We start from the raw sequence: 12,212 nt of genomic DNA on the forward strand, positions 1-12,212 counted from the left end.
CAGCTAAGAAAAATGTTATTATAAACTCTGCATGGATCAGAGCTGTGAATTTATAATGGAGATGCTTCCGAAGCTTCAGTTATTATTTGCTTCAATAATAACATAGGACAAATTTGTTCACTTCAGTTAGAAGTACTTTGAGAAAAGGATGGCACACGGCAGGGTTATTTGTGCCAAATCAGACACTGAACATCCAGCAAGGTGTCTCTGCAAAGGTGCTGCTTTTTAATTTCATTTCACGTGGTTCTTGGACATTAAATTAAAAAGTAGGTGACAGTCCAGCACCTTCTTTTCCCGAATGTGCTTTTGCTCCTGCTGTTGGCCTGATCAGTATGCACCATTTTCGGTGAGATGCGTGGAGATGGAAGGGGTTAGTGCAGGGTGAAGAACACGGTGTGCTCTGTGCACCATTATCCTCAGAGGGAGGCGGTTTTAAGGAGCAGAAAAAGTATGAACTGTCCTGGTAGAAACTGCTTATTACAATGTGAAAGAAGTTCTGCTGAGGGCTGGAAACTGTCTAGCTGCAAGGGGCTCATGTCCCACCGGGGACAACAGCACAAACACTGCCATGAAGAGACAGACTCTTGATTTTTTTCAACAAAACACATGAAATGGAACTCAGATGAGCACAGAGGGAGGAGGCAGATCAGCTCTCTCGTGCAGACTGGAGCACAGTGGCCGCTGTGTCACCACATGCCAGCACGTGGCACAGATGCCTCCGGGACAGTCTGTGCGATGGGTGTTACGGGGTCATCCCAGTCCAGCCAAGCTCCCTGCAGCCCTGGTTTTGTCGCTCGCAGAAGGGAGGGGAAGAAGCCGAGTGAACAGCTCTATGGGATGCTTTTTGGGGAGGAATACTCTCCCTTGCATCAGGCCACATCCCAGCACGTACGTGTGTGGTCAGTGTGTCCTGTGCATCGTCGGGCAGGGAACCCTGGAGGTGCCCAGATCAGCCCCCAGCTCCATCCGAGCCCCTGAGGGAGGGAGGTGCAGGCTGGCTGTGGGCAAGGTTAGCAAACAGGTCAGAAAAATTAAAGAAAAAAAGACTGGAGGAATATAAATTAGAGGAGTGTGAAAAGAAATTGAGGAAATGCATTAGTCAAATTGTTTCAAGGCCTTGAATAGTGTTTAAATGGGAACTTTTACCAGGCGTCTTTTCTGAATGCGGTACAAGTCCGTGAGTCAGTGCTGATGGGTGTACTGGGAATCTTTATGCTTCCTCCTATTTATTAAATGTTGGCCCTGCCTGTCAGGAAACCGTTCAGCAATAAGAACATTTGCACTTCAATCGAATAGAGATTCCACTGTTTTACCTTTTGCCCCTGAAATTTGTTTCTCTCATGTAGCCTCCTGTGATTTGATTTCTCTCCTGACAATACTGGGTTTTAAGCAGAACGTGGAAGCCAGATCTTGCTGATGTAAATCAGTGCAGCTCTATCGAAGTCAGTGTAACTGTGGCATTTTACACCTTGAGCAAACGCTTTGCAGACTCAGCGCTGAGAAGGTATTAGGGAGAATGGTTACGCTTCTAAATTTATAAATTATGGCAAAGCGTTTTTTAACAGGCAGAGGTGTGATCCTGCATAACTCAAGCCTCTCTGGCAGATGATTAGTGACTTCCCTCATAATAATTAGTGGGATGGTTTAGAAATTATTATTATACTGCAGTTCAGTCAGTTGTGCCAGCAAAGGCTTTTCACTCCTTCTGGCTCCTAAGACACGTCGTCTTTTTGTGCCTGTTGAGAAGAGATCTGTAGCCCCCAACAGTGTAATGCATCCATGGGAGCGTGTGGGCAAGCTCAGGAGATCATGGGGCATCTTGGAGAGGACAAGATGTCCCACTGGGACAACGAGCAGGACCAGGCGTTGTTCCTTGCAGCTTCGCCTTTGCTTATAAATTCACTTAAGAGGAAAAATGAAGAGCACTTCAGGCTGATGAGTCCACACAGACTGCCCTAGCTACTTAGTCAGCAGCTTTAAATGCTATTAACACTGTTAAGTACCTGTCCGGTCCTTCCTAACAGGCTCCACCTGTTGCATTAGAGCAGCCCTTGGTGGATTTGTTCATTCAGTGCTCAGCTAACACAGGCAGCTTCTTTTTTTGTAAACCACTTAGCACTGGAACAAAACACAGGGCAATTCCGCTCTGCCGTTTGCAATTTTTACTTTGTAGGCGTTTTCAAACTATTTGACCCTCCAAATACTGAGAGGCCAAATCCTGCACTGGACTGAAGCTGATCTGGATTTACACCTTCAAAAGAACTGAGGTCAGGGGGAAGCGGGATGAGGCAATGACTTTGATATCATCTGCCTCCTAAATCTTGCAGCTTTCAGCCAGAAGGTAAAATGTATTCTCTGCTTGGCTCTGTACTTGCTTGTTTGTTTGTTTTAGGCAGTCGATTACGAGATGAACAGAGCTTTCATGCTGACAGTGATGGTATCAAACCAAGCTCCCTTGGCCAGTGGCATCCAAATGTCCTTCCAGTCGACAGCAGGAGTCACCATTTCAGTCACAGATGTTAACGAAGCACCGTATTTCCCAACGAACCACAAGTTAATCAGGCTGGAGGAAGGGGTGCCGACGGGGACAGTCCTGACGACGTTTTCAGCGGTGGATCCCGATCGCTTCATGCAGCAGGCAGTAAGGTGGGAGACCAGGCAGCCGAGCGGGCTCGGGTACGGGCGGAGGATTTCAGCTGCAGAAATTGGGGGAGCAAAGCAGCTGAAAGATATTTCATAAACCAACTGATGTGATACAAGTAAAATGCTTGGCAGGGACTGGCACCTTCAGTCTGGTGTTTGCAGATTATCCTGCAGGCTCGCAAACTCGCCATCTTCCCACCTCCAGATAAGCCAGACTGGGTGGCTGCGCTGAGGGGACAGACAGACTTGGCTCCCACTTTCCAGGCTTGCGGAGGGACAGTTCGCAGCTGCAGGTGCCAGCAGTCGATAGCAAGGGGTCCCCGTGTCATTACAAAAGAGAGGTCAGGGCTGCATTGTACTCCGTGTTTTGTCTCTACTTTGTCAAGAGATGCTTTCACCTGTGTTGTTCATGCACTTTATAAACACAGCGGTTTAGCAAAGGCAGCTCTGTTTTCTCTGCTTTACTGGGGAAACCGAGGCACAGAAAGGGCTAGATTTCCAAAGGCAATTACTGGGATCTTAATCATGTCTTGTATTGGATTTAGGTTCAGCCTGGCGAGAGGAGCTGTCAGCCTGTTCCAAGCAAAGCTTACTTGTAACAAACAGCTGCCGAACAGGCTTTTGAGATGGCATATAATTAAATATTATTAAATATTGCCCAGGCAGTCAAACATCCATTCCCACTTTATCTGACTGTATGGTCTGTATAAAGCACCTATCTGGTCTGTATAAAGCACCCAGCAGCCCTTCCCTGCTCTGCCGTAAGATTTGTTCTGACCTTCCGTTTCCCTTCAGACCAACTGCCAAACTTAACCTCCTCACTAGCTGCTTTGCCTGTGAATGCAATTCATCTGGCAAAATTTTACCCTTCTGTAAGTCAGGTGTTTGCTCTAAGCAGTTCAAAATCAAGTTTAGTCCAAGCTGTGACCAGGAGGGTTTTCCTCACTGTGTTCTGTCCCCCTGGGCAGACTGGGGGCTGAATCCACGGTCCAGAACCCTGGCTCGCACACTTTCCCACCAGGAAATACATTGGCAGAAAACTGCGTGTGAAAATGAGAGTCCCTGTGACACCTTTCACAAGTTTTTCAGCCTCCATCTATGCAGCTGGAAATGGATATCCTGCTCTTGGATGCTTCTAAACCCAGTGAAGTTTGTTTCTTTTTTACTCCCAGTTTGTCAGAACCACAGTGTTTTTTGCAAAACCTCAGTATACAATGTGACCGCAGCCAAGGCCACTTAAACTTACATCAGTTGTGACATTTCACGTCAGGAGGAGTTGGAAATATTTCACCTGGCACAGAGCTGTCTGGTCTAGAAAATGATAGTTTATTCACTGCCTCATCTTGTTGTCTTTAGACAGGTATTGTGACTTTGGAGGAGAGAGACCGTCCTAACTAACAAGCCAGTTTTTCTTATATTCTTTTTGAAATATTGGCCTTTGAAGGGTCTTTATTTCCCTGACGTCTGTACCAAGGCTGGTTTTCACAGGAGAGCACAGCTCATTTCTGATTGAATACTCTGTCTAACCCGGAGGTGGATGATCTGTAATCCAAACGAGCATCTGCCATTTCTAGGTGAAGAACCGTCTCTGCTGAGCCGTTCCTGTGCACGGACAGGGTCTTGTAAGACTTTCTGTGGATATGAACGGCCAGTTACTTACGTTGTTTTTCCTTAGGGCTCCCAGGGCACACATTTTGTTTATCCACCAGCACTTTGTTTCCAAACCCAATTACAATCTCTCTTACCCCCTTTTAATCAGGACAGCCCCAGGCCAAGGCTTTGCAAGAAGCACTGGGATGTTGTTGGGGACCTGTCTTTGTGAGCTGTGCGAAGGATATTTTGTTTTCTCCTTCACAGTTGGCATTGATGAGTTAGGAAAAAAAGATACCCAAAAAGCTAAGCCTACAGATCCATGGTAAGCGCTTTGCAGAGAGATGATCCAGCTGCTAGAGCCTTGCATGCAGTTCTCAGTCTCTCTCTAAATAGACTTTGATGAAATAGAGTTTTTACAAATAGAAGATAAGGAAGCAGGAGCATCTCCAATAAAGCACAGCTTGGCATGGCCGGTGTCACACCTCAGGTTATCCTCATTAGCCACAGACACATTCACAAAGCCAGCTTTGAAACTGGATCCCTGGCCATTTAGCAGAGAAAGGGCAGGAGACTCTCAGCAGTGATATTAAAAAGAAATGAAAACATCCCAAAGAGTCTAGCTCCATGAAATGTAATTCTTTCCTTTGGCAGGGGCTTGTGCAGCTGTGTGTTGCTTTCCCGCTCACATGGATTGACACAGCTCAACTTTCACTTCGAGCTTCAGCTTCAAACAGCCCATTTCTGCAAAGGGATATTCACCAGAAGCCAGAAGTTCTCCTGCCTGCCTATCTAGCTACAAAAATATATATATATATATAAAACTATCTAAATGTCTGAGTCACTCATTAAATAAGCTCAGCTTTTGATTGCTTATTTCAGTAATTTATTGTTTGGCCATTCATTAGTTTCCATTTTAGGTAATAATGATCCATCTCAACTCAAAGGGTACAAAACTGAGAAGCAGAAATCACAAGCAACAAATAACTTAAAACCAAGAAAACGAGTGAAAAAGGTAAAGAGAACATGTTGATCTGGAGAACACGGAAAACATTTGCCCAAAAAAACACTGTTGGTAGCTGACCAGGTAGGACATGAACAGACTTGAACGTGAACTTGACTGAGTGCTTGGGAAGCAAGTCTGCCATTGGGTCTGTCCAGGGCTGGACCCAGCGTTGTATCCCCAGGGCAATTGCTGCTCAAGATACAATTCTAATACAAAAGACTGGCGTGAAACTGCCATTCTTCTAGTGTGGTATTTCCCAAAGTGTTGTTTATTAGTCAAAACTGGAATATCCCTGGCTTTAAGGGAAGCGCTATTTTAGGAAGGGCAACATTAAGAGACGTAGAGAGCAGGAATCCGCCCTCTAATTCAGGCATAGGAATGCAGTGATCATCACAGACCCCGTTTCTCCTGGGCTGCAGAGACCTCAGGCTGTGTCCACCCCCAGCAGCAGGAAGCTGGCGTTTAAGTGGCACTTACAGGAAAGAACAACCTTTAAAAAGAAATAGAAAAATTGAGTAATTGTAGAGGTCAGAAACCCGATACTCAATTAGCAATTTGTTTGTCAACAAAACCAGTTATCCAAAGGTCCTTTAAATCATGGGTCAGGAGTCCAGAAAAACCTTATTTCAAGCAAAATTAAGGATATGTCAGTGAAAAGACTGCCATGTATTTATTTCCTTTCTCTGTAGATACTCTAAGCTGTCAGATCCTGCAAACTGGCTGAACATTAATGCCACAAATGGTCAGATCACTACTGCTGCTGTCCTTGATCGAGAGTCAGACTACATTAAGAATAATGTCTACGAGGCCACATTCTTGGCGGCTGACAACGGTGAGCCCAGGCTTCACATTGTTCATGCTTCAATAAGGCTCTAATGTGATGCATTAAGAGAAATGATGCCCTGACAGAGTTGTCAGTATAAGTTATCTTTTTCCCAGGTTTTTATGGTCAAAAATGTGAAAGTGGGACGGGAAATTGCTGGAGTAAATTAAATGTGCACAGTATACGGAGAGTGTTATTAAGGGAAAGGGAGGGCAAATGGAAAATCGATTTGGGGAGTTCAGTGTAGCGGTGTAGCCTGAACTTAAAAAAATATCAAAGGGATGTGCTCTCCAGCGGCTGCCGAACACACCGATCCTGGTAATCGTCCCAAAGGCACCGATCAGAGCGTTCAGGAATCCTTCTGTCAGGACACCAGAAATAATTGTAGGGGACAGCAGGAGCGTCTTAGAAATAAGGCAATCCATTGAACTGCTGTGACTTCCGTGAGAGGTGTGTGTCTGTTTGTCTGTCATCGGAGTGGGGCTCTCTCTGTCCGCTACCATTTCTGAAATGTGCAGCCATTGTCACAGCCTCTGGATTATCAAAGTTGCTGAGGCCAGTACGGACCTTCTCACAGAGGAGTCCTGTTCAGACTTCCTCTTCTCTCCTTGTTAAAGATTGCACAGCGCTTTTGGTCAAAATCGCTCCGTGAACCTCCACACTGGCGTTACTCAAAGCCAGTCAGTCCATCGCTGCTGCCCTGGATTTATCTCTCTAATTCTAATTAGGAGGAGTTGATGACTTTTTTGCTAACCATACCTAAAGGTGGCCATGCTGTTATTTCGTTCATCAGTTCCTCTGGTTGGAAGAGGCTCTGTGGAGGCCTCAGTAGCTTCCCTGGGCAAGGAGAGCACCTTCCTCCCCCTCTGCCACCCTGCAGGGCGCTCACATCAAACCAGAGCCATGCTTCAGCCGCACTATTCAGTCTGGGCTTAGCTGTGACCACCCAGGTACATTGCTCATACTCTGTAGGTGCTTTCAGGACAGTTTTACTTTGTCCCTTGTCATCCCTAGGGCTGAAGGGTGCCATGTCCCTTATGAGCAGATACGATGGTGCTCACAGGGCTGATGAAAACTTGTTTTCTTTGGAGTTTCAGGCCTCAGTCATTGCACCCCATGTAACAAGGGTGAGGCAAACCCATGGAAAAGTTTCAATGCTGAGTAACAGGGCCAAGAAGCAAATTTTGCCCCTGTAGGACTCGTGATCCCACAGCCCCATCCTAAGCTTCCCTTCTGTGAAGGCATCCAGGGCAGTGAAATCCAAAATAGTCTCAAAGGGGTCTAACAGCATTCATCTGCAAGAGCCACAGGGCAAAACAGGTCAAATGAGCTGGCCGAGGCTATTCATAAAGGTAGTGGTAGAACTTGAACCCATCAAACTAATCCTCACCATCTGACCTTGCAAATCCCAGGCACTTAGTACAACGTGATTTGGAGTTAACCCCTTTCCTTGACTTCGGTGCTGATGCTGCAGTACATCAGCATCTCCACATCCATCATTCAGCAGCTCACGAAGTGAGGACTTAGATAAATCTCTTTATTCTGAAAAATTAATCTGTCACTGGTATGTTGCAGCCATTAAAATGCACATAAAGCAACATCTTATTTAAAATTCTGTCTGGAGTGCTTAGGATAACAGCTAAAGTTTCATCTAGGCTAACAGACTTTTCACATTTCTCCCAAGTTCCAGGTTGTCCGGTGTCACGTATTTATCAAAGAAAGGCTTTGGGTCAGCAGCTTTGGTGGGAATTTTTCTTTCTTGAAGAAGCAGCAGCATCTTGTTTCCTTGAAGTTCTTTCAGCTGTTTTCAGTATATTATAAAGGAGTGGTTTAGCCAAATACTCCTTGGACATGCTCTCTTTCTATCCTTGGGCTACAGTGCAGATATATTCACTGTAAGAAAAGTCTTGGCTGCAACATAAGGGGGAAAAGAGGGAATCCTAAAAAACAACATATTTTTAGCCTGGTAGTGCCTCTCAGGACTGGTAGTTTACGTTCAGTCTATCTCAGAGGTTAGAGTGTGGGCCTTGTGTTCATCCCAGAAAATATTCTGGGTAACGTGGAAACAGTGAAATGACTTTGCTTGGGTCCCGAAAGTCAGTTCTCACGTTCAGCCCCAGTATCTTCTGATGGGCTCTCTGTCTCTCCAGAAACTTTCAAGGCTGATCAAAGACATTGTTTTAGAGGGAGACCTGCCCCCCGCTTACTAGATGAAAGGATGAGATCAGTGATTGAAGAGCTCATGTAGGAACCATGAAAGAAGGATTTTCATGGCTGCTTCAGAATTTTCAAGGCTCCCTTGAAAAAAATGAGTAGAAATGAGAAGGGAATGTAGGAAGGAAAGCCTGTGGAAGCAGAATAAATGTTTGAGAGCCTAGTGGGGAAGTGGTTTGTTGTAGCTTTATATCCAGCACTGGGAGGACAGAAAATACAAACTTAAAAAAGAATTGCTGAAGCAAGGCTGCCTGAGAAGGGAGGCGGCGGGCAGGCCAGCACGGAGCTGCCAGGCGTATGTGTGGGGAGAGAAATTAAGAATACTGCACCATTTCTAGGAAGGCTGGTCTTTCTTGCCAGGGCAGCTATTACTTTGTGTAAGTGGTCATTAGTCACATAAATGTGGCTCTTCATCAATAAAGGGCTGGAGGAACACAACTGCCGTGCTGCAGCATCCCTTCCGGTTGGGACAATTGTAAAGAGGATCAAGAATGGTATATTGGGACATATTGCTGCTGCCATGGGCAAGTAGCATCACCCACTGTGTTTGGTGATGATTGGCTCATATTGTAGGCTTTGAGCAAGGACCTTCCACCACTAAAGCTGGGGCTGACTGTGGGATGTGCTGGAGAGTTGGGCTTTCTTTGAAGCAGTTTAATACTCTGCAAATCTAAAAATTGGCTAGCAAGTGCTACTGTAAATGCTGACCAACAGATTACTTACGTTTTTTCCCCCTCCAGGCCCTATTTTCCTCTTGTCAGCTGTCTTTCTAATGGTTTTTCCTCTTCGAAACAGCCATTACCAAAATTTGCACCAGCAGCTTGGCATCACCTCCTTGTATTTTTAGAGTTTGACTAAGGACATTGCTGCAGGCTACAAAACTGCAGAAATCAACCTCCGTGTCCTGCAGGAGCGAAAAACAGCAACATCAGGAGGCTTGGGGAAGTTTTAATAATCCCTCTTAAAGCCAGGGACCATGAAAGTGCAGTGTGTCCCTAATAAGGTCCAAGGAGGGAGGGTGAATATCCTGGTTTATTGAAATTAGAAGGCAGAGAAGGGGCTGGTCCACAGTGTTGTAGTTCCCTCTGCTTCTGGAGTGATGGTCATGGGTCCGTGTTCGGCTCTGCCTCTCCCGTTCAGGTATCCCCCCCGCCAGCGGCACTGGCACGCTGCAGATCTACCTAATCGACATCAACGATAACGCTCCCGAGCTCCTGCCAAAGGAGGCACAGATCTGTGAAAAGCCCAACCTGAATGTCATCAACATAACAGCCGCGGATGCTGACATCGATCCAAACGTTGGGCCCTTTGTCTTCGAGCTGCCAAGTGTGCCATCTGCGGTGAGGAAGAACTGGACCATAACGCGGCTGAATGGTAAATGGGGCAGGCAATCCTGAGGACATTTGGACCCTTGATTCGCTAATGAGGCCATGTGCGGTTTCAAACTTCCAAACTTTCCCACTTTTTTATCTGATTTTTATTTTTTAAAGCACATTATGGCTGACATTATAGACAAGATAGTTAATCAGAAATGATTTGTATCAGACCTGCAGCATAACTCTAAGAGCCTTGGCACTTGGCTTTTTTTAATGCAGTTCATAATTATGAACAGTTATCAGTAGTGAACAGAGTATAAATCATCCATAATGGCCAAGGGGAAAAAAGCTATTATCAGTCTTCCTTATGTTCCAGTGTAATTGTCATAAGCCACAATCAGGATCAATGTTCATTTCTCTGACCATAATTGCATAAAGGCAGCCTTTTAATTTACCATGGAACCAGGAGGGCTAGGTGAGTGTGAAGATTACCAGTATATGAAGGATTTTTATATTGCAGCATGCAGCCACAAATGGCCCTAATTGCTCCTCTTACTGGTAGTTTCAGCAGAGGCTGGAAAATACCATGGGGCCTGAGGGCTGGTTTTGGCTTCAAAGCTGGTCCCCTTGCTGAGGTCTGGTACCCTTGGCCAGGGGAAACAGCTTCTGCCCTTGGGGCTCTTGTACCACCATGGGAGGGAACACAAGAAGGATTACCTGGCTGAGCATGTCACCGATGGGTGATGGGTTTCCCAAAAAAGCAGATTTGGGAGGGCAAGCAGGGAGCCTGCACAGACCCAGGGAGCATCATCCATACTTTAATATTTGCATTTCATGCCGTTTTAAACGCACACAACTGGATTTGCAAACAGCATCAGGGTAGGTTAGTGCAGCAGTGAAAACACAGAGTAATTTGCAAAACACAGGCTGGTCGTTGAGCAAATTGTTAGAGCAGAACTCTGACGCTGTCCTGCCCAGGTGTGTTGTTGACTCAGCAGATGGCTCAGAGGAGTCTGGCCCAGACAGGTGGGGCTGCAAGGCTCTACCAGGCTGCCCATCACCTCTGTGTCTTGGTCTCTCTAGGCGATTATGCCCAGCTCAGTTTACGAATCATGTACCTGGAAGCCGGTGTGTACGACGTGCCAATCATCGTGACGGACTCGGGAAACCCCCCCTTGTACAACACATCCGTCATCAAGGTGAAGGTGTGTCCGTGTGACGAGAACGGGGACTGCACCACCATCGGGGCGGTGGCCGCCGCGGGGCTCGGCACAGGCGCCATCATCGCCATCCTGATCTGCATCATTATTTTGCTAAGTAAGTATGATGGAGGTGACTCTGCAAGGAGACGCTGTGTTTCCCATCTTGTTCCCTGTTGTCTCATTTCTATATGTGGTATTTTTCAAGAGCTGTGCAAGCTCCACGCAAAGGGCAACTTTGGGCTGTGGAGGTGGTTCATGCATTGGACTTTTTCTTTCTAAGACTTCCAGTAGCTTTACAAACATCACTACACCTGACAATGGCTTGTAGGTAGTGAGTGCAAGATGATTCTCCACATTTTGCAGGTAAAAGTTGAAGGTCTTGTCCAAAATCCTGTGGCAGACTCCCCATAGCTCTCAGGTCCCTGGCTGGCTGTGGATATACTGATTCCCAGTACCAGTTGCATTGGTCGTGAGAGTCTGGCTAGTCCCTGGCAAAGCCAGTGCATTGTTCATAGGAAAAGAAGAATAGTAGCTATTCCCATTGCTTGTAAAATAACACTGACTGGAGAGTTGTGGTGGATTGTGAGTGTTTTTAGGGGACAGATCCCCAGTTTGTCAGGAGCACTGGCGTGCATCACAGAGCAGGGCTGGCCATCCCTTTGCTGAGGAAGAGCCATCCCTTTTGCCCAGCCACACTGTTAGTCCCAGCCTTTCGTGAGCGTTACCAATAACTATGTGTGCATACACTTAAAAATAAAAATGATATCATTATAACTTCAAGCAGGAGTTGGCACAGTAGGAATAGATAAAAACGAGCGCCGAAATGAACAATGAGGTAAATATTCATCAAGAAACACAGGATGAAACCATGGGACTCCCATTAAAGCTAATGGGAGTTATGGTGCTAAATCACATTTAATATTTACCCCCAATGTGTTTAAACAGAGAGCAGACAGAGCGACGTATGCTACAAATGTCACCTAATGCGGATATGATATGGTACATTAAGAGAATGGGTCATCTCTGGGCAAATATCCACCCTCCTGGGCCAGCAATGAGAATATATGGTTGTATAATTGATTTTCCATATCGGTCTGGAGAGCGAGCAAGAAAACCGGGTGTTTGTGCACTCGTTCCTCATCCATCCCATCTGAGCTGCTGGAAGCATCCCTGTGCGCAGCCGCCATCCACGGTTTCTGTCCTTCGTGGGGTGTGGGGTTCCAGCAGCAAAATGTTTTCGGCTGCTCCCTTCAGCAAGGGCATTTGTTGTGAACGCCCCACAGTTGCACACCCAGGAGAAGACGTGGTGTCAGTCCCACCGCGGTTGGTGTGCTGGGGTGTGCAGATGTGCTGCTGCTGGGGGGCTCAATTTTGCCCTGGAAGCCACAGAAGTGATAAAACACGGGACTTCTTTTTGC

General features: G+C 46.3%; 1 protein-coding gene across 1 annotated transcript in view; it reads left to right on the forward strand.

Moving 5' to 3' along the window:
- Window positions 1-12,212, forward strand: part of CDH4 (cadherin 4) — a gene marked incomplete at its 5' end in the record, with an annotated part of 425,947 nt that overhangs the window by 406,168 nt on the left and 7,567 nt on the right. The window contains 4 exons of the mRNA XM_080354410.1: window positions 2,393-2,646; window positions 5,929-6,071; window positions 9,417-9,650; window positions 10,676-10,909. Coding sequence (XP_080210536.1) covers window positions 2,393-2,646; window positions 5,929-6,071; window positions 9,417-9,650; window positions 10,676-10,909 — 865 coding nt within the window. The remainder of the gene's footprint in view (window positions 1-2,392; window positions 2,647-5,928; window positions 6,072-9,416; window positions 9,651-10,675; window positions 10,910-12,212) is intronic.

This window comes from Nesoenas mayeri (assembly GCF_963082525.1).
Source record: "Nesoenas mayeri genome assembly, chromosome: 16".
Classification (NCBI taxonomy): Eukaryota; Metazoa; Chordata; class Aves; order Columbiformes; family Columbidae; genus Nesoenas; species Nesoenas mayeri.